This window comes from Rhinatrema bivittatum, chromosome 5 (assembly GCF_901001135.1).
Source record: "Rhinatrema bivittatum chromosome 5, aRhiBiv1.1, whole genome shotgun sequence".
Taxonomy (NCBI): Eukaryota; Metazoa; Chordata; class Amphibia; order Gymnophiona; family Rhinatrematidae; genus Rhinatrema; species Rhinatrema bivittatum.
Genome location: NC_042619.1, coordinates 366409313 through 366435023, shown reverse-complemented (window position 1 = coordinate 366435023; position 25711 = coordinate 366409313). Strand labels below are relative to the sequence as shown.

Here is a 25711-nt window from a genome sequence, read left to right as displayed (position 1 = left end):
TGTACCCACAGCATCCAAGACTCCATCACAGTGCTCACAGCAACTCCAGGGATCACACTACAGACAGCTTCTCCAGCAGCCTCTAAGCCTCTGTTCTAGCCTATACCCACAACAGCTTCCAAGACCTTGTTTCAAACAGCTTCTCTTGCAGAATCTAAGCCTCTGTTCCAGCCTGTGCCCTTAGCAGATTCAAAGACTACCTTTGGACGTGTTTTCAACAGATTCAAAGACACTTCGCCAGATTCAAAGACACTTCGCCATCTAGCTTTTCTCTTTGCTCCAGGCTGCTTCTTTCACAGCAGCACCAGAGACCTTGCTATAGGCTGCGGTGCCCGCAGAATCAAAGACTTCATCCACAGGGTCTCCAACAGCTTCTGTCCAGCCACCAATAAGCCTGCAGTGCCATTGCTGGCTCCAGCTCCTGCCATGTCTCTGCAGCAGGATGAAACAGTTACTACCATTATGCTAGAAGTCTAAGAAGTAAGATGAGAGAGTTAGAGTGTATAGCAGTGAATGATGATATAGACTTAATTGGCATTTCAGAGACATGGTGGAAAGAGGATAACCAATGGGAAAGTGCTATACCGGGGTTCAAATTATATCACAATGATAGAGAGGAGCAACTTGGTTGAGGGGTAGCACTTTATGTCCAAGATGGCATAAAGTCCAATAGGATAAAGATCCTGCAAGAAACTAAATGCACAATCACATTTTTATGGGTAGAAATCCCTTGTATGTTGGGGAAGGGTACAGTGATAGGAGTATACTACTGTCCACCTGGCCAAAATGATGAGATGGATAGTGAAATGCTAAGAGATATTAGGGAAGCTATTAATGGGAGTGCAGTAATAATGGGAGGTTTCAATTACCCCAATATTGACTGGGTAAATGTAGCATCAAGATATACTAGAGCGATAAAGTTCCTGGATAGAATAAATGACAGTTTTATGGAACAATTGGTTCAGGAACCATGAGAGGGAGCAATTTTAGATCTAATTCTTAGTGGAGACCAGGATCTGGAGAGAGACGTAATGGTGGTGGGGCCGCTTGGCAATAGTGATCATAATAAGATCAAATTTGAATTAATGACTGGAAGGGGGACAGTAAGTAAATCCATGGCTTTAGCACAAAACGTTCAAAAGTGAAACTTTGACAAAATGAGGAAAATAGTTAAAAAAAGAAAAGGTGCAGCTACAAAGGTAAAGAGTGTGCAACAGGCTTAGACACTGCTTAAAAGTACCATCTTAGATGCACAGTCCAGATGTATTCCACGTATTAAGAAAGGAAGAAGGAAGACCAAACGATTGCCAGCATGGTTAAAAAGTGAGGTGAAAGAGGCTATTTTAGCCAAAAGATCTTCTCTGATTGAAGTACCAGCAAAGGCGCGAACCTCAGGGGTGTCCCCCTGAGATGACGTCATCCGCTTCCAATATTTAAAGGTCTCTAATTCACTATGTAACTGAGTTAGCAAGGGGATTGCTTCAGCTTTTCTCCCAAGCTACTCTGCCTCCTTGGACTTACCAGAGGTACCCGCTCCTCGGGGGCCTCGCTCTTTTCTTTACTTTCAGATTACAGATAGGAACCGGTACTCACTCCTCGAGGGCCCATGTTCCTGGACACTCTGAAGATTCTCTACTGCCTGGAAGCTATCGCTGCTACAAACAACTGTGAGTTACCATCGCTCTCTCAGAGCTTTCCCTGGAACCAGGTACTTGCTCCTCGAGGGCCTAAACCTTTCCAGCTCCTGAGCTTCCTTGAAACCTTATGTGAGTTTTGTCATCTAGTTCTGTTCATGATCCTTGTCTACTCTACCTAGTCACTTTCTACAGTTTCTAAACAGCTCAGCCATCCTGGATTGCAGTTCCAGTGCCTGAGGGACTACAGCCCTGCAGGCATATCAGGTCACTACTGCCACCTCTGGGGTTTCCAAAACCTGTTTAATAAAAGAACTAATTCGTGTCTGTCTCCATACTCAAGCCTAGCCAGTGGTCCCTCTTGGGATATCCTCCTGGGGACGTGGTCATCTGCCTCCGGCCCAGGGATTCACCACTACTATCTCAGATTCATAACAGATTGCTAAGTCCTCACAGGGAACCCTAACAGATTGCTAACTCCCAGCATAGCGGAATATAACAGAATCTGAGACACTACAAGATAGCTGACTCCTCCTTCTTAGGAGCCATTCATTCAGATTGCTCCTCCCATCTAACGTCCAGCTTTCTTAACAGATTTACATCAGATTGCTAACTCCCTAGCAGATCTCAACAGATTGCTAACTCCTTAGCAGATATACAACAAATAGGATAAAGCAAAAGCATTGGCAAGATAAATGTAAGACATTGATAAGACAGGCTAAGAGAGAATTTGAAAATAAGTTGGCCGTAGAGGCAAAAACTCATAATAAAAACTTTAAAAAATATATCTAAAGCACAAAGCCTATGAGAGAGTCGGTTGGACCGTTAGTTGATCAAGAGGTTAAAAGGGCACTTCGGAAAGATAAGGCCACTGCAAAGACTAAGCAAATTCTTTGCTTTGGTGTTTACTGAAGAGGATGTTAGGGAGATACCCATTCAGGAGATGTTTTTCAAGGGTGCTAATTGGGATGAACTGAACTAAATCAGAGTGAACCTGGAAGATGTAGGAGGCCAGATTGACAAACTGAAGAGCAGTAAATCACCTGGACCAGATAGTATACACACCAGGGTGACCAATGTAACCCCAATATTTAAAAAGGGCTCCAGGGGAAATCTGGGAAACTATAGACGGATGAGTCTGACTTCAGTGCTGGGAAAAATCGTGGAAACTGTTATAAAGAATAAAATCACAGAACATTAAGATAGACATGGTTTAATGGGACACTGCCAGCATGGATTTACCCAAGGGAAGTCTTGCCTTACAAATTTACATTTTTATGAAGGGGTAAATAATCATGTGGACAAAGGTTGAATTTTCAGAAGGCATTCGACACAGTCCCTCACGAGAGGCTTCTAAGAAAACTAAAAAGTCATGGGAGAGGAGGCAATATCCTTTTGTGGATTGCAAACTGGTTAAATGACAGGAAACAGAGAGTAGGATTAAATGGTCTGTTTTCACTGTGGAAAAATGTAAACAGTGGAGTGCCTCAGGGATCTGTACTAGGACCGGTGCTTTTTAATATATTTATAAATGATCTGGAAAGGTGCACTATGAGTGAGGTGCTTAAATTTGCAGATGACACAAACTTATGCAGAGTAGTTAAATCTCAACAGTTTGTGATAAATTGCAGGAGGACCTTGTGAGACTGGATGATTGAGCGTCTAAACAGCAGATGAAATTTCATGTGGACAAGTGCAAGGTGATGCATATTGGGAAAAATAACCCTTTTTGTGATTACACAGTTAGGTTCTATATTAGGAGTTACCACCCAGGAAAGAGATCTAAATGTCATAGTGGATAATACATTGAACTAGTCGGCTGAGTGTGCTGTGGTGGTCAAAAAAGCAAACAGAATGTTAGGAATTATTAGGAAGGGAATGGCGAATAAAATGGTGGAGATATCATAATAACTCCATGGTGAGACTGCTCCTTGAATACTCTGCAGTTCTTTTTTTTTTTTTTAATTTCTTTATTTATATACTCTGTTCAGTTCTGGTCGCTGCATCTCAAAAAAGATATAGTTGCACTGGAGAAGGTACAGAGAAGGGCGACCAAAATGATAAAGGGGATGGAATGGCTCCCCTATGAGGAAAGGCTAAAGAGGTTAGGGCTGTTCATTTTGGAGAAGAGACGATGGAGGCGGGCTATGATAAAGGTCTACAAAATCATGAAAGGACTTGAATGGGTAAATGTGAATCGGTTATTCACTCTTTTGGATAATACAAGGACTAGGGGGCACTTCATGAAATTAGCAAGAGGCTCCATGAAGTTAGCATAGGGCACATTTAAAACTAATCGGAGAAAGTTCTTTTTTACTCAACGCACAATTAAACTCTGGAATTTGTTGCCAGAGAATGTGGTTCGTGCAGTTAGTATAGCTGTGTTTAAAAAAGGATTGGATAAGTTCTTGGAGGAGAAGTCCATTACCTGCTATTAAGTTCACTTAGAGAATAGCCACTGCCATTAGCAATGGTTACATGGAATAGACTTAGTTTTTGGGTACTTGCCAGGTTCTTATGGCCTGGATTGGCCACTGTTGGACACAGGGTGCTGGGCTTGATGGACCCCTGGTCTGACCCAGTGTGGCATGTTCTTATGTTCTTATGATATTTTGGTCATTCAAAAACGTTTGTAACTAGCTTTTCCTGCATGCCTCTGCGACGCCAAGCTGAGCTAGTTCATATCACGACTCTGTTCCAGTCTGAGCCAGCTTTTTCTGACACCTCTTTGCAATACCATGCAGAGCCAGTTCCTGCCATGACTCCACTCCAGGCAGACTCTGATCCAGGCACTTCGCTCCAGGGGCTTTCTGCTCCAGCTGGACTCTGAATCGGTGGCAGGCCTTGCTCCTCACACCGTAAACCTGCCTTGCAGTTGGTACCCAGGTGCAGGAGTTGCTCTGAGGGACATCTGAAATCCCCTTTACCTCTCCATTGGTGCCCCCTGAACTCAGGATTCTCTGACATAGCTCTTGGCACTGTGCTGCAGGTAGTGGCTTTGTTTCAGATCCAGGATAGGACAGAAGACTCCATCCTTCTGGGGGGCATCACAAAGTAAATTGAATAACATCCTTGTCTCCACTGGGCCTTGGGCAGCAGAACCACTGCCTTCAAGCAGAGAAGATGATTATAATGCCCCTTGCCTCTCCAGCAGTGCCCCCTGACCTCAGGCCCCTCTGACATGGCTCCTGGCACCATCCTGCATCCAATGGCTCTGACTAGGAAGTAAACTGAAGCTCCTGAGCCATTATATTAGGCCCTGTTTTCAGGACTTCCTGTGGGCTTTTTTTCTCTGCCTTTCAGCCTACAATTTACTATACATGGGGTAACCTCTCAAATTAAGGCTGTGGAGGAGGCTGAAAAGATTTTGCAGGCGGCAGGTTTGGTGAAAAAAGTGGATGGCAGAGCTGGTTCATCCATTCCCTTTACTGAACAGAGAGAACAGTTCTAGATGGCAGCGGGTCCAGTGTGGTAGAAAACGCTTGTGGAGGCATTCAGGAGGCTCTTCCCCTGCAAGAGAGGTGGCAACCTGAAGGACGCTTTGGAGGAAGAAGACTTTGGATGGATGAAAATGGACTGGGCTACTAGTGGCTTTATATTGCAAGTTAAATGTTGCCTTGTTTAGGGTTCTTTACAAGAGGTAGTCATATATGATATGGAGTGTTACTCTACTTCAGGGCGGGTAATTTTGTATTTTGTTTTGTTGCATAAAGGGGGTGGGAGGTTGAGTTAAATGTAGCAGTTTTGGGATCCAGTGTTGTCATTCCTAATGACAATGACCAGCGTGGTCATTGTTAAAAAATACCATTCTAAAAGCACAGTCCAGATGTATTCCACACATTAAGAAAGGTGGAAAGAAGGCAAAATGATTACCGGCATGGTTAAAAGGGGAGGTGAAAGAAGCTATTTTAGCCAAAAGATCTTCATTCAAAAATTGGAAGAAGGATCCAACAGAAGAAAATAGGATAAAGCATAAATGTTGGCAAGTTAAATGTAAGACATTGATAAGACAGGCTAAGAGAGAATTTGAAAAGAAGTTGGCTGTAGAGGCAAAAACTCACAGTAAAAACTTTTTAAAATATATCCGAAGCAGAAAGCCTGTGAGGGAGTCAGTTGGACCGTTAGATGATTGAGGGGTTAAAGGGGCACTTAGAGAAGATAAGGCCATCGCAGAAAAATTAAATGATTTGCTTCGGTGTTTACTGAAGAGGATGTTGGGGAGGTACCCGTAATGGAGAAGGTTTTCATGGGTAATGATTCAGATGGACTGAATCAAATCATGGTAAACCTAGAAGATGTGGTAGGCCTGATTGACAAACTGAAGAGTAGTAAATCACCTGGACCGGATGGTATACACCCCAGAGTTCTGAAGGAACTAAAAAATGAAATTTCAGACCTATTAGTAAAAATTTGTAATGTATCATTAAAATCATCCATTGTACCTGAAGACTGGAGGATAGCAAATGTAACCCCAATATTTAAAAAGGGCTCCAGGGGCGATCTGGGAAACTACAGACTGGTTAGCCTGACTTCAGTGCTAGGAAAAATAGTGGAAAGTGTTCTAAACATCAAAATAACAGAATATATAGAAAGACATGGTTTAATGGAACAAAGTAAGCATGGCTTTACCCAGGGCAAGTCTTGCCTCACAAATCTGCTTCACTTTTTGAAGGAGTTAATAAACACGTGGATAAAGGTGAACCGGTAGATGTAGTATACTTGGATTTTCAGAAGGCATTTGACAAAGTTCCTCATGAGAGGCTTCTAGGAAAAGTAAAAAGTCATGGGATAGGTGGCGATGTCCTTTCATGGATTGCAAACTGGCTAAAAGACAGGAAACAGAGAGTAGGATTAAATGGACAATTTTCTCAGTGGAAGAGAGTGGACAGTGGAGTGCCTCAGGTATCTGTATTGGGACCTTACTTTTCAATATATTTATAAATGATCTAGAAAGAAATACAACGAGTGAGATAATCAAATTTGCAGATGACACAAAATTGTTCAGAGTAGTTAAATCACAAGCAGATTGTGATAAATTGCAAGAAGACCTTGCAAGACTGGAAAATTGGGCATCCAAATGGCAGATGAAATTTAATGTGGATAAGTGCAAGGTGCAAGGGAAAAATAACCCATGCTATAATTACACAATGTTGGGTTCCATATTAGGTGCTACAACCCAAGAAAGATATCTAGGCATCATAGTGGATAACACATTGAAATCGTCGGTTCAGTGTGCTGCGGCAGTCAAAAAAGCAAACAGAATGTTGGGAATTATTAGAAAGGGAATGGTGAATAAAATGGAAAATGTCATAATGCCTCTGTATCGCTACATGGTGAGGCCGCACCTTGAATACTGTGTACAATTCTGGTCGCCGCATCTCAAAAAAGATATAATTGCGATGGAGAAGGTACAGAGAAGGGCTACCAAAATGATAAGGGGAATGGAACAGCTCCCCTATGAGGAAAGACTAAAGAGGTTAGGACTTTTCAGCTTGGAGAAGAGACGGCTGAGGGGGAATATGATAGAGATGTTTAAAATTATGAGAGGTCTAGAACGGGTAGATGTGAATCGGTTATTTACTCTTTCAGATAGTAGAAAGACTAGGGGGCACTCCATGAAGTTAGCATTGGGCACATTTAAAACTAATCGGAGAAAGTTCTTTTTACTCAACGCACAATTAAACTCTGGAATTTGTTGCCAGAGGATATAGTTAGTGCAGTTAGTATAGCGGTGTTTAAAAAAGGATTGGATAAGTTCTTGGAGGAGAAGTCCATTATCTGCTATTAAGTTCACTTAGAGAATAGCCACTGCCATTAGCAATGGTAACATGGAATAGACTTAGTTTTTGGGTACTTGCCAGGTTCTTATGGCCTGGATTGGCCACTGTTGGAAACAGGATGCTGGGCTTGATTGGACCCTTGGTCTGACCTAGTATGGCAATTTCTTATGTTCTTAAGTTCCTCAAGGTAATGGTTGGAGTAGTTTGGGAAGGTAAGGAGGAGGGAATGGAATTAGAAGGGAAAATACCTTGATTGCTACAGGTGGGTAGCAGAGTAGAGTTAGGAGATGTGTTTGGAAGAAGCTTATCATCAGGGAACTGGAGTATGGGATGATTAAGTGCAGGAGGTTGTGGAATGATCACTGGGTTCAATTGGGCTAGAAGTACTGGAGAGTATCACATTATTTTGCAAGATGGGGGAACAAAAGATCTTGGAATGTGTGAAGGGGATGAATATTGGTGCTAAGAGGAAGTTGCTTTTAAAAGATGCAATCCGCATGAAGGTAGATATATTATTTTGTTAGGAAACTCACCTGAATTAAAAATATGAGAGGCTGATGATCTCACATCATTTTCTTCAACAATTTTTTGCTGCGGCGACAGCTAACCAACAAATGTAACGGGGTGGGAATTCTATTCTCTAAAAATGTGGTAGTGTATGTACTATCAAGTATAAGAGATCAGGAAGGAAGATTCTTAATTGTAAAATTCAGAATGCATAAGAATATATTTTCTTTGGTGAATCTTTGTTGTCCCAACACTGTGCAAGGAGCTTTTTTGGAGAGCTTTTCGCAGACTCTACAGCAGTGGGCAAAGGGAAATATTATTGGGGGAAATTTTAATCTTACAAGGTAACCCTATCTGGATAATAGTGGTGGGCAAACAGGAGCCACTACATTTAATAAGGCAAGGTTGAAAGAGTTTCTGTCAGATTGGGGGCCGATAGATATCTGGCAGCTGATGCACCCTACAGAACGAAATTACACCTTTTTTTTTCTAAAGCCCATCACTAGAATAGATTATTTTTTGATAGATAAAACACTGGTGAATAAAGTAGGAGAGGCTGAGATAGATCCAATCACGTGGTCAGATCATTCCCCAGTATGGATTTCTTTGAAGGGTATAGGTGGGTCAGTGGGTAAGAAATTCTTGAGACTCAATGAGAGTATCTTAGATGATTCTGAGTTCTGTGGTCAATTTGCATCTGAAGATTCAAGATTACATTAAGGAAAATGGAAATGGGGATGTGGCTCTGGGGATAGTGTGGGATTGCCTGAAGGTAGAAGTGCAAGGAAAGTTAATTTCAAGGGTGTCCTTTCTGAAAAAGAGAGGGAAAGGAAGAGACTGGAACTCATGCAAAAAATTGGTAAATTGGAATTAAAACATAAGAGATTGGTTAACCAGAATATTGATTCAGAAACTGAAGCATTAAGATTGGAATTAAAGAATTTAGAATTGGGGCAGATCATTTTTTAAATGGATAAATTAAAGCAAGAATGTTTTGAGGGAGGGAAACAAGGTTAGTAGGGTTCTAGCAAGGAAACTTAAAATGAGGGAGACCCAAAATCAAATCCTGAAAATGAAAGATAAAAATGGGGGAATGATTTTTTATTCCAAGGGCATAGTGACATGATTTGTGCAATTCTATCAATACTTATATTCAAAGCATGGGAATATCCAACCAGAGAGTATAGAGGTGTTTTTAGGTGGCATAGAGTTCCTGAGAGTGTCTGATGTGCAGTGAGATCACCTGAATAAAGAGATTTCAGTATTAGAAGTAGAACAGGTGATTATGGAATTGAAACTAGGCAAGTCCCCAGGAATAGATGGATTCTTGGCAGGCTTTTACAGGAAGATGAGCTCAGTGATTGCTGCTTTGTTGGCAGCAGTTTTCAATGCTTTACTCAGAGATGGCAACAAAGCAGACGATGCTAACAGAGCAGGGATTATATTGCTGGCAAAGCCGGGAAGGGTGCTATGCTCTGTGGATCCTATAGACCTATTTTGCTTATAAATTTATATCTAAAAATTTTGACAAAAATTTTAGCTAAAAGATTGGGAGGGGTTGCATCCATCTTAATCCATCCAGACCAAACAGGGTTTATATTGGGGAGGCTGGCCTCTGATAATGTGCAGAGGGTGATAAATTTAATGAAGTGGGCCCAGTACAACAATGTCCCCTTGGCTTTGCTAACAGTGGACGCAGAAAAAGCGTTTGATATGGTCCATTGGGAGTACTTATTTGTGGTGCTGGATAAAGTGGGATTGGAAAGAAATTTTTCTAGATGGATTAACAACCTTTAACCCCAGCACTTGAGGGATTTTCAAAGGTATTTAAGATAGAGAGGGGCACGAGACAGGACTGCCCACTTTCCCCCTTATTATTTGTGCTTTACTTAGAGCCATTAGCAGCTAGAATCTGCAGGGTAGGCAAGGTTCAGGGGATATGAATGGGAGATCAAGAATATAAGCTATCCATGTTCGCGGATGACGTGCTCTTTACAGTGCTGAACCCAGAGGAATAATTTACCCTCTCTGTTGCCAGAGTTGGCAAAGTTTAGTGGGGTCTCAGGTTATAAAATAAATGCTGAGAAATCGGAACTGTTGAACGTTTCTCTTTCAGAGGAGCGAAAGGGTTTCATTAAAAAGCTTTCTTTTAAAATAGCAAAGTCAGAACTGAAATATTTAGGGGTAAAAATAGGTCCTACTCTAGAGGGGTTTTAAAATTTGAATTATGATTATTTGTGGAAGAAAATAGAGTAACCTTCAGAGTTGGGCTAGGGGCGATTTGTCCTGATTGGGTAGAATAGCCACCATAAAAATGAATATTTTACCTAGGCTCAGCTATCTTTTTCAAAGTCTTCCAATGTTCATATATGAAGCTTGCTTTGCTCTTTGGCAATGCTAATTATTCCATTTCATTTGGGAAAGGAGACCACCAAGGGTAAACAGTAAAGTATGTATTTGCCTGAAAATGGAGGGGGGGGGGGGGGGGATTGGGAGTTCCTTGTTTACTGTGGTACTATGTTGCAGCTCAAATTAAAATCATATTGGAGTGGCACAAGGGGGTAGGAGGAAAAAGGTAGATAGAACTTGAACAATCTATGCTAAATGTCATACCACCTAATGTTTTAGTCTGGCTTCCCGGAAAGGCGAAAATATCACCTGCAGTGATGTCATCGATCATAGCGCTAACACTAAAAATTTGGGGTAGGTGGAAGGTATGCTTGGAGGGGGACAAGGATTACTTTCATAGAACATCTCTCTTCTATAACAAACAATTTAATCCAGGGTGGATATCTGCCATTTCCAAGAATTGGAAGAAGGGATGCAGTAGGTTAGAACAAGTGTGGGATGGTAAACAGGTGTTAGATTTTTTGACGTTGAGAACAGCTTTTGGCCTTTCACTTGGCAGATCATTATTTCTGTCTTCAGGTAAATCATTTTATGAAGCAGGAGGAGGTGTTAGAGGCTTTGAGGAGGGGGAATCCTAGTTTGAAGGGTTTTCTGATAAGGCAAACTGAGTGAATAGAGGGATATCTAGAATTTATGGACTACTAAATGGCGATCTTAAATGTAAACCAGCACATGCAACTGTGTGGGGAAAAGGATTTGAATAAATCATTTGGGGGGGGGGGGCACTTGGGATTTGTGTTTTCTGCATACTAACAGGAGTTCTGTTTCTGCTTTGCTTGTAGAAAACAGCTATAAGGTACTATTTCGATGGTATCTGACCTCTGTTAAGCTGCATTCCTTTTACCCTACTCTGAGCGCTAAGTGCTGGTGAGATTGTGGGTTATTGGGAATCTTCTTCCATATGTGGTGGGAATGACCAAGAATTACCCTCATGTGGGACGAAGTTATAAGATTGATTAACAAAATAAGGGGGCAATCAATTCCTAGATACCCTTTGTTCTTTCTTTTGAATATACCAGTCATGGAAGAAAGTGATATTGTCTTGTATTTATCTCAAAAAGTGGTCTTGGCAGCTAGGGGAGAAATGGCGTATCATTGCAGAAAGTCTGAACTTCCTTCCCCTTCAAGGAATCATCCAAAGATTAGATAAGGTGTATTTCATAAACAAACTTACTGCTATCAAGAGGAAGTGTGAGAAACTGTGGCAGCAGTTTGTGAAGTGGAAATCTGATGATAGGAGGGGGGTTGAGTAACTATGGAGTGATTGGAATGATGATAGGGAAATATTGGGGAGATTGATACAAGGAATAATTCTGGTGATCATTTGGGAGAGAGGGCTATAAGGGGAGGATTTGGGATGTCGGTTGTTGGGGGTAAGTATTGGGGGAAAGAAAAGTTGTTGAGCTGACATTGAGCTGTTTGCCCATTTGTCTATCTTGTAGAGTTGTACCATTAATGTGAAGATTTTCAATTTCAAAAAAAGAAATAGAATCTGCGAACCAGTTGTGCAGTCCTAGGAGCCTCCTCGCTGCCGGCATGGACTCTATTCCTCTGCCTGACAGTCGCACGAGATGAAGAGAGACAAGTGCCAGGTACGCTGCCCCCAGTTCCAACTGAAGTGACTCATCCATTAATTCCTTCTGAGCACGCTGAGCCAGATGGAAGCGAGGCCTTGCCAGTGCCACAGTGAAAGTGCAAGCTGCTATCTGCAATGCCATGCTGGTAGCCTTAAATGCCTACTCTTAGACTGACTCTGTCCTTCCGTTTTGCACATGCTTTAGAGCTGCCTTACTTTCTACTGGTATAGTGGTTCACTTTGTCACTGAACAGACCAGTGTATCCACTTTTGGAAATTTCAGTCTTTCCTTTTTCAGTAAAACCAGGGGATATAACTTGGCCAAACATTATTCAGAAGCCCCTTTAAAATTGGCTTCTGAATAAACCCACTCCAGGTCCACCAGGATCCTTCACAGCCTGATGCAATGGAAAGGACTTGCAGAGCTTTCTAATACGGGCCATAATAATCGAATCCTCCAAAGAACTGGGTATCCTCCTTTTCGTCCTCCACTATATTCAGCATACTTAAGGACGGCGCAATCAACTCTGCCAGTTCTTTTCTATGAAAGTGCTGGACCATAGCAGTGCTATCCTCCCCTTTGGGGGATACTCCCCCTCTTCTAGATGTGCAGCAGAGATGGCATCCGGCCGATTCCCGGAACTCTTCCCTCTGGGCATTTTCCTACTCAAGGCTCCTGCTCCAAGAGAATTTGGAAGATGTGAAGCACATCCAGAGACAAACCCTGCAATGCTGAAAAGGCCTGCTGAGAACATTTTAAAAACTTACAAGAGAAGGAAGTCCGGGCTTCAGACAAGGCATCTAGTACAGGGGGAGGTAGCAGCTGCAACCAGGTGAGCAGCCGGATGGGGAGCCAGAACAAAGAGCCCCAGGATCTAACCTATAGCGCTGAAGGAAAGAGGACCCAGCTCCCCTTCTTTTCTACATGGTTGCAAAATAACCACAATGCCACACACTGAGCCACCCAGGCCCGAAGGAATAATGCTGCTGTGCTTGCTCTGTTCCTGTGGATTCCCACTGAGTGGCCAATTTGCTGCTGTACAGCAAACAATTGCAGCATCTTTTCGTTGCTCTCCCCACAGGCAGATTCCGGGTTCCACGCTCCGAGCACAGTGCGGTTTTCTTCCTGAGCTCTGCCAACGCCACTATGACATCTAGCTTGGTCTCCTGTTGCATGTCATGTCCGAGAGATCAAAATATTTCAGCAACTCACCCTCAAAATGTCCCAGTGAAGCTGTAAGGTGGCCATGGCCCGTGACTCCACAGTTCCATGGGGCTTAGTTTTCTCTGCTTTTTCTATTTTTTTTGTAATAACTTTATGGTCAGACAGAACAAGGCAAACCAAGTCAGAAGAAGAGCAGGAGGGCAACTGAAGCAGCAGGGCAGGGGGTAATAAATGGGAAGGAGCGACAAGACCCCCAACCCAGCCTGGAAGCCCCTACCCCCCAGGCCTTGCTCAGCACCTCAGGAGCTGACTTAGTTTTTGTAAGCTATCCTAGGGCAGTGCTCAACTGAAAGAGGGAGAACTAGTTTTTCACCTCAAGAGCCGCCTGAACAAGAATTCCATTTCAGTCTAGCAGACCTCAGTCCACTGCATGGGATGCACCTGTACCATCTGCTGGAGACAAAGAATACTGGCAAGCTGAGGTCAGCACGGATGCATATAATGGGGACATCAGCAAACATGTTTGTTTCTGTCACCATCTGCTGGTCATGGTGTATATAACCCAATCACCCGAGGTGGTCTGATTGGATGAAGAGGAACTGAAGTTTATGCTATTAACAGAACTTTTCCTTGTTTAGAACCCACAGATCAAGGTAGACTGCATTTTTCTTTATTCTTTCTCTTGGATCATGCATTTATAAACTTCTAGGTCAGCAACTGGTCAATTGCCCTCTTTTGCAAGCCTAAGCACAATTTGGGAATTTCATTCCAGGAAGTTGTAGGGCCTTCTTCTAGGCACGGTTTGGCGATGCAGGTAGCTTGTCATGTGCTCTGTTCATGGAACCTATCTTCAAATGAAACCTGCCCTTGGACTCTAAAAGGGTAATTTCAAAGCCTTTCCTCAGGTGAAACAGTGCTTTATGCCTAGAAATGGGGTTTTAGAAAATTGCCCCCATATGCAAATAAAAGTACAGAGAGAGAGAGAGAGCTTCTATGCACATACTTTTACCTACATTAGTGGGAAGTGTTCTGAATTTTCAAAAATATGGACATGTTATTCTCTCAGAAAAAGTATCTACACAAATTAACAGTTATAAATGTGTATGTGTAGTTTTTCTGTTGTAATTTGAAAGAGGAAAATACACACATATATTCACTTTGAAAATTGTATTTATTTCAGCACTTTGTGTTCCACAAACATCCAAAAATATTCTGGGCGGATTCCAAAATTAATGCAAAGTCTGCAGGTAAAAAGTACCTGCAGACTTTGCACCAGTGCAGGCAGTTATACAATTACCTCCTAAATTATCAATGCCAATAAACCTATTAGCTTCCACTCAAAGATTTCTGGTCTTAGGACAAAAAATACAAAGGTCCTTTGAGAAAGACTAGGATCGGAGGCAATTGAGCTAAGAAACAGGCAAATGTATATTTGGAGCAATCTGTTTTAAACGGACCAGGAGTATTCTAGTGATTCAGTATTAATCATATTCTGCATCATTTTAGAGGACAGTCATCAGCCATCCACTTATAAAACCAAATGTATATGCTACACAATCCATAAACATTTACTTTCCCTTGGCAGTGAGACTATATTTTTCATGTTGCAGTTACCTAGCTGGAACATCCCAGTTTCATCATCTCGTGCAACTACTGGTTGCCCAATCCATCTTTCTTCACATTCTAAAATGTAGTTTGCTTCTTGCTCAAACTTCTTCATGGGTATCAAGTAGCCCAGCTCCCTGGGAACCAAAGCTTCAACTGTATCATAGTATCTAACCTATTGAAATATAAAAAAACAAGGATTAATTATGTGTCCAACTCAAAGAGAGACAGAAAACACATTGACATTGTTAAGTCTAATGTAAGCAGGATTGTGAAAGTACGTCAGACGACTGTAACCCTACCCTCCCCCCCTTGGCTGTGGGGTCACCTTCCCAGCCCAGGCGAGCACTGGGTCTGCTCAAGCAGGGTGGGAGAATAAAGTCTCTGGGTTATATGGAATGGGGGCAGGATCTGAGGGCCAACCTGGGCAGATGTTACCTTAAAAAAATACACAATCCACACAAGAGTTGGTGCTCCAAACAGAAATAGAATTAACTTGAAAAAATATCCAGGTTTCAGCTAGTACAAAAAGTCCACAGAAAAGCAGGTTCAAAACATACTCCAAGCAACCCCACAATCAAGAGAAAAAATACCTCTGCTCTCCAAAAATCTTCCCACTCACTTTCACAATACACTGTTCTTATGCACTGTAAGTTTTTTCACTTCAGCAATTTATCTAACTACTCACACCTCATGGAGCTGTCCAAGAACAATCTCTCATCTGATGGATAGAAAATTCTGATTATCTATCTTCCCAATTGAAGTTTTCCCTTTACTTCTATTGGTTTCAAAAACTGAAAACCCAGACCAGGCCACAGCCCTTTGCTATTCCTCTCTATTTCCCAGAACAATTATTCAGGTCTTTCATCTTCAAGATTCTTCAACAAAATTCCTTCAACAACTTTCCAAGCTTCTCTAAACCCCTCCTGTGTCTCATGGGAGGCAGTTTTTATACTCCCCAATTATACATTCCCCTTTGGGGGAAGAACCACCCTATCACTCACTAAATACACACACACACACACACTCACACTCACTCTCACTTACATTCACTCCAAACTTCCTCTGAACCTTCTTTGCTAGAATAATCCTCATCTTAACAGATGGAAACACACTTTAGGACACCTGAACTTTTAGTGAAACCTTCACTGCTGGTTCTCTATCTTAAGATATAAACCACATTCTAGTACAATCTAGTGGCTAAGTGGAGGACACAAAAACATAGTAGATTGTGGCATATAAAGATCAATTAGCTCAATTAGTCTGCCCAGTTATTTTCTGGTCTACATTGCTAAATATCCCAGCTCCCAGCCATAGAAGCCTGACCACTTGTAGGATTTCACTCATTATCTAAGTTAGATTTTATTATATTTTGTAAACCTAACTTTTGTCCCTTGAGCTTTGATGTTATACAAACTGAAAACATCCTACTGTCATTTCTATGACTGGTAGACAAACCTGGCTACTGTCGACCTTTCAGACTGATCCAGTAGACACCAGGAATGCATAACTTGCCAGATCAATTTGCCCTTTGCTCAATTTTTTCCTCCCGTACCTATTCTAAAATCAATACTACCCCCTCAATCTCTCCTGCCCTGCAGACCTTTTCTTTGTACATCAGGCCTGATTACAACAGCTGCCGTAGCTCATTGTTAAGGCATATGGGCTAGAGACTGAGCCAGTGCAAACTCCACTCCCAGGCCCTGCCTCCTATATGGAAATAAGGAGGGGGTGAGATCTTGGAGTGGAGTGTATGCAGGCTCAGTCTCTAGCCTGCATGCCTTAACGATACAGCTGGCCCTCCAATAGGGTCTTGGACTTACTTTTGGGAAGTAATTCTTCCCCATGCTCCCCATACTCCATTTATGTTATGATTGCCTGTGTTTTCACTAAGACTTCTACTTATTATCTTCTCCTTTGGATCTCCAAAATCCTGGGTAGATAAGCATATATGTTCCCATACCCAATCCAACACCTAGGCCCTCCCACCCCCTTTGTGTTACCAACAGGCTTCGTCATAATCTACCCAGACTAGTGAGGCTGTTGCCCTAACATCACAGAAACACAGAATAGCCAGCAGCTTATGTCTCTGTAGGCTTTCTGGATGGTACTGCTGGCATCGAGCAGTTACTTTCTGGGGAGCTGTAGTCTTCTGGTTTTTTTCACTGGCCAGCCCAAGACTTGCAGCACTGCTAACTTAGGTTTCCTTCATCCATGCCTGATTTTCTCCTTATCACCTTTCTCCCTGCATCTGCTTTTGTGAGAGTGGAGGATGGGATGTGTGCCACTTTCTAACCCTGTCCTAGCACTTTCCTCTTTATTTGTCCCGTGTACTCAAATTGTCAGTTTTGGTGGCCACAACCTCAGCTGATAGGCTAGTGAAGGCATTTCTCAAGTTTCCTCTGAGCAACTTTCCTTCCTGCAACTTCAGATCATGACCCCTTGAACTTTGATTTCCTTTCTATTGGCATCTTCCCATATTTTATTGAAGCCTGTCAAATATTTGAATGTTTCTATCTTATTCCCCTTTTTTGTTCTTTCCTCCAATGAGTATATTTTGAGTGTCATAAACTGTACTTTGAAGCATGTGTGTTGCAGGCCTTGTACAACAGAGCATTAAAACACTATCAGAATAAAAATGAACTCTGCCAAAAAGTAATAGCAATTTCATTTCTTTTTTAAAAAAAATATCTCAGCTTCTTCCAGCAAAGGTGACACAGACTGCATTATGACAAAAAATTCCATTAACATATTAATATGTCCTTCATAGTTGCAAACTTTGTTATAGATTACTCCCTAGTGGGACTTACAAGGAATTCCCATTTTTCGTTAGTTTTTCCTTGGGTTTTATCTTTAACATATAGAATATTTCTCCTTTTTGTGCCAATGGCAAAAATCTATTAGAAAACAGAGCCCATCAGGTATAGGCTAAACCTAATACAGGGCATACGTATTCATTTAAATCATGTATATTTTCATTGTTAGCAAAGAAATAACCACATTCTCTTCAACCATAGGTTTGTAATTTAACTACATTTTTTTCTTCTTATATTCTGCAGTTTTTGGAGCTTAAGAACCTGTTTAATGCAGATTAGGTCAAATAAACATGCAATAATGTATAAAGGTAAAAAATCCCAAATAACCCTACTATGATCCACTTCCTATTTTAGGACCATATTTTTTTAACCCATTATATAAAACACAGCAAAGTATGTATTTTTTTAAAAAGTGCACAGTATAAAACACACGCAAGAAGTGCATAATAACATCTTTACATAGTGCATTGCTTACAGCATTAAAACTTGTACACTTTTTCCCCTTGAACACACTGAAGAAGAGAACATAAGAACATAAGAAAACATAAGAAAATGCCATACTGGGTCAGACCAAGGGTCCATCAAGCCCAGCATCCTGTTTCCAACAGTGGCCAATCCAGGCCATAAGAACCTGGCAAGTACCCAAAAACTAAGTCTATTCCATGTAACCATTGCTAATGGCAGTGGCTATTCTCTAAGGGGCGGATTTTCAGAGCCCTGCTCGCCTAAATCTGCCCAAAACCGGGCGGATTTAGGCGAGCAGGGCCCTGCGCGCCGGTGAGCCTATTTTACATAGGCCTACCGGCGCGCGCAGAGCCCCGGGACTCGCGTAAGTCCCGGGGTTCTCCGAGGGGGGCGTGTCGGGGGCGGGCCTGGTCGTCGCGGCGTTTAGGGGGCGTGTCGGCAGCGTTTTGGGGGCGGGTACGGGGGCGTGGCTATGGCCCAGGGCGGTCCGGGGGCGTGGCCGCGCCCTCCGTACCCGCCCCCAGGTTGCATTCTGGCGCGCAACAGGCCCGCTGGCACGCGGGGATTTACTTCTCCCTCCGGGAGGCGTAAATCCCCAGAGAAAGGTAAGGGGGGGTGTAGACAGGGCCGGGCAGGTGGGTTAGGTAGAGGAAGGGAGGGGGAAGGTGAGGGGAGGGCGTTAGAGGATTCCCTCCAAGGCCGCTCCGATTTCGGAGCGGCCTTGGAGGGAACGGGGGGTAGGCTGCGCGGCTCGGCGCGCGCCGGCTATACAGAATTCATAGCCTTGCGCGCGCCGATCCAGGATTTTAGTGGATACGCGCGGCTCCGCGCGTATCTACTAAAATCCAGCGTACTTTTGCTGGCGCCTGATGCACCAGCAAAAGTACGCCTATTCGCGTTTTTTGAAAATCTACCCCTAAGTGAACTTAATAGCAGGTAATGGACTTCTCCTCCAAGAACTTATCCAATCCTTTTTTAAACACAGCTATACTAACTGCACGAACCACATTCTCTGGCAACAAATTCCACAGTTTAATTGTGCGTTGAGTAAAAAAGAACTTTCTCCGATTAGTTTTAAATGTGCCCCATGCTAACTTCATGGAGTGCCCCCTAGTCTTTCTACTATCCGAAAGAGTAAATAACTGATTCACATCTACCCGTTCTAGACCTCTCATGATTTTAAACACCTCTATCATATCCCCCCTCAGTCGTCTCTTCTCCAAGCTGAAAAGTCCTAACAGTACAAGGAGACAGATAAAATGCAGCCACATGAGTATCCTCCTCAAGTTAATATCTAAATACTAAACCTGCTCACGAAGATTACCCTCATCATGCCAACAAAGCCAAATATTTTATGGATTTAATATTCCATATTCAGTGTTTCAATTCACTCAGGAACTTTCATCAGGAATGTATCTTACACTGCATTGTTAAAAAGCATTTTTAATTATAATTTCTTTGTATTCAGGATTAGATTACATGACATAAGAACATAAGAACATAAGAAAATGCCATACTGGGTCAGACCAAGGGTCCATCGAGCCCAGCATCCTGTTTCCAACAGTGGCCAATCCAGGCCATAAGAACCTGGCAAGTACCCAAAAACTAAGTCTATTCCATGTAACCATTGCTAATGGCAGTGGCTATTCTCTAAGTGAACTTAATAGCAGGTAATGGACTTCTCCTCCAAGAACTTATCCAATCCTTTTTTAAACACAGCTATACTAACTGCAACGAACCACATTCTCTGGCAACAAATTCCAGAGTTTAATTGTGCGTTGAGTAAAAAAGAACTTTCTCCGATTAGTTTTAAATGTGCCCCATGCTAACTTCATGGAGTGTCCCCTAGTCTTTCTACTATCCGAAAGCGTAAATAACCGATTCACATCTACCCGTTCTAGACCTCTCATGATTTTAAACACCTCTATCATATCCCCCCTCAGTCGTCTCTTCTCAAGCTGAAAAGTCCTAACCCCTTTAGTCTTTCCTCATAGGGGAGTTGTTCCATTCCCCTTATCATTTTGGTAGCCCTTCTCTGTACCTTCTCCATCGCAATTATATCTTTTTTGAGATGCGGCGACCAGAATTGTACACAGTATTCAAGGTGCGGTCTCACCATGGAGCGATACAGAGGCATTATGACATTTTCCGTTTTATTCATCATTCCTTTTCTAATAATTCCCAACATTCTGTTTGCTTTTTTGACTGCCGCAGCACACTGAACCGACGATTTCAATGTGTTATCCACTATGACACCTAGATCTCTTTCTTGGGTTGTAGCACCTAATATGGAACCCAACATTGTGTAATTATAGCATGGGTTATTTTTCCCTATATGCATCACCTTGCACTTATCCACATTAAATTTCATCTGCCATTTGGATGCCCAATTTTCCAGTCTCACAAGGTCTTCCTGCAATTTATCACAATCTGCTTGTGATTTAACTACTCTGAACAATTTCGTGTCATCTGCAAATTTGATTATCTCACTCGTCGTATTTCTTTCCAGATCATTTATAAATATATTGAACAGTAAGGGTCCCAATACAGATCCCTGAGGCACTCCACTGTCCACTCCCTTCCACTGAGAAAATTGCCCATTTAATCCTACTCTCTGTTTCCTGTCTTTTAGCCAGTTTGCAATCCACGAAAGGACATCGCCACCTATCCCATGACTTTTTACTTTTCCTAGAAGCCTCTCATGAGGAACTTTGTCAAACGCCTTCTGAAAATCCAAGTATACTATATCTACCGGTTCACCTTTATCCACATGTTTATTAACTCCTTCAAAAAAGTGAAGCAGATTTGTGAGGCAAGACTTGCCCTGGGTAAAGCCATGCTGACTTTGTTCCATTAAACCATGTCTTTCTATATGTTCTGTGATTTTGATGTTTAGAACACTTTCCACTATTTTTCCTGGCACTGAAGTCAGGCTAACCGGTCTGTAGTTTCCCGGTCTGTAGTTTCCCGGACTGTGAAAGCTTTGTAGAAAATGAGGTTATCATTAAAATAATCTGTTCTGTTATTCATTCATTCCAGTTCAGGATTTACAAAAACAGGCTTACAGTACAGATGCTCCTTCAGCAGAGGAAAGTCAGCAGCGCACCTCCAAGCGGTATTCTCTCCCCTCCTCTGTTTGTTGGCTTAATATTTGGAAGACTCCACACACTTCTTCCCAAATTATAGTCATAAACCCCATGGGGATAGATGAATCGCCTACAACAAATACAGCTGTTGTGCTCTGCAGCTCTGATCTGGGAGGTTTTAATCCTTGCCCTGCTAGATCATGTGTGGGTTCCACTAACCTCAGTATACTGCTGCATAAAAGACAGGGCAGAGACAAAGAAAAGCCTAGAAGATTGCATGTCTGGGAGCACTGATAACATCAATAGACTCAAGAACTGTATACTATAGGTTTGGATGAAAGAGTTGAATTTACATCCCAGAAAATACAGCTAGAAATACACTACATATAATGTATGTGTAGCGTACCTCTAGTGAATGGCGGACTCAGAATTTGACCCATACTAGTGTATTTGCCTCTTATTAGCGTAAAGTCAGTGATCTCAACAGACCCTGCCTGTGAGTGATGTCAGAATAGAGTAGAAGTGTTTAGAGAGGTTTGGCATTCTCCAGTGGGAGGTGTCATAGGTTTAACAAAAATCCTATGGCCATGTGAGCATGGAGTTTGTCAGATCTCTTCCTCCAAGGGGAGAGGTTGAATTTGGTTGGGGTGCCTCTCTCAACAGAGGGTTTCTCTCTCAGAGAGAAAGGTCATTGGTATTGGTTCTCTGTCAACAGTGGGGTACCTGAAGGTGGGAAGTGACTGGGAGTCAAGATTGGGGGTGCCCAGCTTTCCAAGAGTGGGAAAAAGTCACTTGAGGTCATGGAGTAAATTCCTGAGAGTTTGATGAAGAGAAGAAGTAGTCTCAAGGAACAGAGGTGTAAGTCCATGCTTGTCATCTATCCAGGGAGAGTGATTCAGAGGTTTGGCAAAAAGAGGATTTTGCCTTTGTGGGAGTTCTGAGAGAAAACTGCCCAACAGAGGAAAGTTGTGAAGAGTTGCTGACAAAAAGAATCAGCCATTGGTTCTTTGATTCTGAGAAGTGAAACTCCAGAGAGAAGCTGAAAGAGCTGTGTGAGAGAAACTCCTCAGACTACCTTCTTGCCCAGTCTTCCTTAAGATTCAGACCCGCAAGAGAAGAGAGTAGCTCCTCACAGACTGTAAGAACTCAGGGCCAAGAAGGGTTAAACAGGTCTGGGGAGCAGGCAGGAAGCCACTGTATGAGAAAACCTGCTATGTGTGATGTCTCTGTTTTACCAGAACTTTAAGGTGAGTTGCATCATTTTTTGTTTTGCTTTGAATTTCCTTTTTCACTGTAAAATAAATTGCACAAAAAGGAATTTATTCCTTTTGACTGATTCTAAGCCACTATCATCCAAGTTACCACAAGCTGCATCCAGAAAAAGGTACCAGGAAGAGCCAAGAGAGGAGAGATCCTGTCTCAGGCAGTTTGCTTGACAAGGATGTGCAGCTTTGTGCTCATGTGAGAATAAATTATTTTTTGTGCTTTTGGACTTCATTGTCCCTGAGCTGTTGGTACACTAAGTATTGGTGTATCAGAGTGGATTGTGGTTTTTTTTTCCTGCCATCAGTGCCCAGTAAAGAACATCTTTTGGATGCTACTGTGTGATGTGTAGTATTTTACTTTAACTGGACTGGTCTGCAGATAGCTCCAGAGGTGAGAAAAACTTTAAAGGCCTTGAAAAATTGAACCCTTCATCCTTTGTGGGAAGAACCTAGGAGGAATGGGTACTGCTCTTGCCCATAATCCTGCCAGTGAGACCTTGTGCCCAGTCAGAAATTGGGACAAGGGCTATAATAGGTATATTTAATCTTCAAATTTGTTCATGCCTTTATTATTTAAGTTAACATTGCAAAATGCAACTTCACAATGTTATGTTGCAGGATGGATGCATGTATTTGGGGGCTGGCTGTGGATGCTGGCAGTGGGGTGACTATGTATGTGTGATTGAAGGAGGTGTGGGGGTCGGTGTTTTTGTGGCTAGTAGGGTGGAAAGGAATGGGTATGTGTGGCTGAAGGGGATGGGAGTGTGAGTATATGCAGCTAGCAAGATGGCTGGTGTATGGGGCTGTGGGATTGAAAAGGTAAGGGGACCTTGGCTCCCCCTTTCCCCTCCTCTTGGATTCCTCCACCTCTTCATGCCTCATCCCCCTCTTCACCTCCATTCCTTTATCAAGTGCTTTCAGCAGTCGGCTCTTCCCATTAGAGCTCTTCTTGAGCCAATGGGTACAGATCTCCCTGCCAGTCTGCTTCTCCCGCAGTGCTTCGTCTTGGGCCAACAAGACTTGGACTCCCCACCAGTCCCACTCCGATGACATCATCCGGCCACTGCGCTCATGCCTCTTGACTTGCTCAAGGGCGATGGCCAGATGTTGTCATCAGAAGTCCCTATTTTGGGGAATTTTTCAATTAGAACTGAAAAAATCCCCAAATTTCGCTATCAGGAGTGATTTATTAGGGGTTTTCTGTTCTAACTGAAAATCAGAAACCCTATATAAAATCTACAAATTGTAATTCAGTTGTTTTCTGCTCTTAACAACTATTTACCATTTCTCCATCTTCGGCACAAAATTCCCTTTCTTATCTCTCATCTGCAACTTCCTTCTGGCTTTCCTTCCTTCTCTCATGTCTCTGTTTTCCAGTCCATCAACATGCTGTAAAGCCAATTTTGCTTTCCTTTTGCTTCCTCTTTCCTTGAGTTTTTCCAGTGGCTACTCATTTCCTTCAGGGCCATGAGTATTAATGCCATTGCCCCTCATTTGTCACTGCTCATCCGCCAATGCCTTGCACTCAGCACACTTTACTCCAACTCCCAAATTCCCATTTGTGATCCTCAACTACAGCAACAGCACCAGTCTCTAGTACTATCTTTCCCTCATATAATGACAAAACCCTCTTTTCACAAACTTTGAGTAGTCTTTCACCTAGCTGGGTTTTATTCCCATTTCCTTTGCCAACTAATAATTCTCAGCACAGGCACCACATCTTCCACATACATTACTATATCTAAATAGTGTTCCAACCTGGAACCACTACCCTAGCACTGTATGTCTGACACATCTTCACCTAATTTAGGGCCTAATTTATTAAGGCTTACCCCATTCTGTCTATGGTAGGGATGTGAATCGGGCTTCGGACGATTGAAAATATCGTACGATATTTTCAAAATCATCAGAAATCGGGGGCTCCCCTGAAATGATAGGAAAACCCCACAAAATTGTTCGTGGGGGTTCTCTTATCGTTTTGGGGGAGGGCGGGAAAAATGGCACACAAAAATAACCCCTAAACCCCACCCCAACCCTTTAAAACTAATCCCTTAGCTTCCCCCACCCTCCTGACCCCCCCAAAAACATTTTACAGGTACCTGGTGGTCCAGTGGAGCACTGGATGGCCGGCACCATCTTTAAAAATGGCGCGGGCCATCCAGTGCTCCTACCATGTGACAGGGGCCGGCCAATGGCACGGATACCCTGTCACATGGTAAGGGCAAAGGCCATCGGCGCTATTTTGATTAGTGGCAGCCAACGGCCCGGGAGCGGGAGTTCGCTCCCGGGACCCCCACTGGACCACCAGGTACCTGTAAAAGGTTTTTTGGGGGGGGTGGGAGGGTGGGGGAAGCTAAGGGATTAGTTTTAAAGGGTCGGGGTGGGTTTTTTGTTTATCGGTTCAGGTGCAGCAGATAAACAAAACTGCGATCGGGCTGGTCGAAAAAAACCCCACGATGTAAATCGGAACCGGAATCAGAACAGATTCCAATTCACATCTCTAGTCTATGGAAAAAATGCTTTGTAAGTGAGGCTCTTAGATTGAAAATGATTCCAAAGGAACAGAACTCCATCCAGCCTTTGGCATTCTACCAAGCTCTAAGAAACTCTGAGGAATAGTCATGTGCTTGGCAGTTAAGATTATATTTATTTATTTATTTATTTATTTATTTAAAGGCTTTTATATACCGGAGTTCATGCACTAGTGCATACCACTTCGGTTTACACAGAACAAGGATCAGAAAATTACATCAAACAGATTGAACAATTAAACAAATAAACAATTACATCCAACGATTGGGTATAAATAACATGGCTAACTAAGTAGGAACTTAGAGTTTGAGGTAAAGGAGAGAAATAGTACCAAGTGGTAACAGAACAATGTTAATAGCTAAATAATAAAAATAAATAGTAAATACAAATTCTTATAATAAATACAGATGCTTACAGATTACAGTCTTCATGAAAAGTTTACGTCTTCAGAATTGGGTTAAGTATATAAGAACTGGCGGTTATTTCTTTAGGAGTGAAGACTTCAGAAACTGAGGTTACATCTGGCTTAAGAGTTATTGGTGTAGCATGCTCAGATATTTAATGATTTGGAATTGTGAGACCAAGGATAAAATTAGGAGTTGTTTGATATGATTATAAAAGCGAGAATGATTCAAGTTCTGGGACGTGGTTCTGAGCTAAACCTTTAAGTGTAGGCTTTTGTAAAGACCCAATAAATGTTTGTCCGCACAAGTGGAGATCGATCCATGCATGCGACTACAAGATATATTACTTTTACAGATCATATAATGGTATATATGATCCTCCATACATAAATTGTCTAATTTGTGTACTGAAGAGAATACACACAAGCCCCTGAGGCAGCCGTCCTGATACGGCGAAACTCGGCCTG

At 42.4% G+C, this 25711-nt stretch overlaps 1 protein-coding gene across 1 annotated transcript in view; it reads right to left on the bottom strand.

Annotated features, from left to right (window-relative positions):
- Positions 1–25711, bottom strand: part of VWA3B (von Willebrand factor A domain containing 3B) — a 632585-nt gene that overhangs the window by 5072 nt on the left and 601802 nt on the right. The window contains exon 34 of the mRNA XM_029603312.1: positions 14686–14851. Within this exon, the coding sequence (XP_029459172.1) occupies positions 14686–14851 (166 nt within the window). The remainder of the gene's footprint in view (positions 1–14685; positions 14852–25711) is intronic.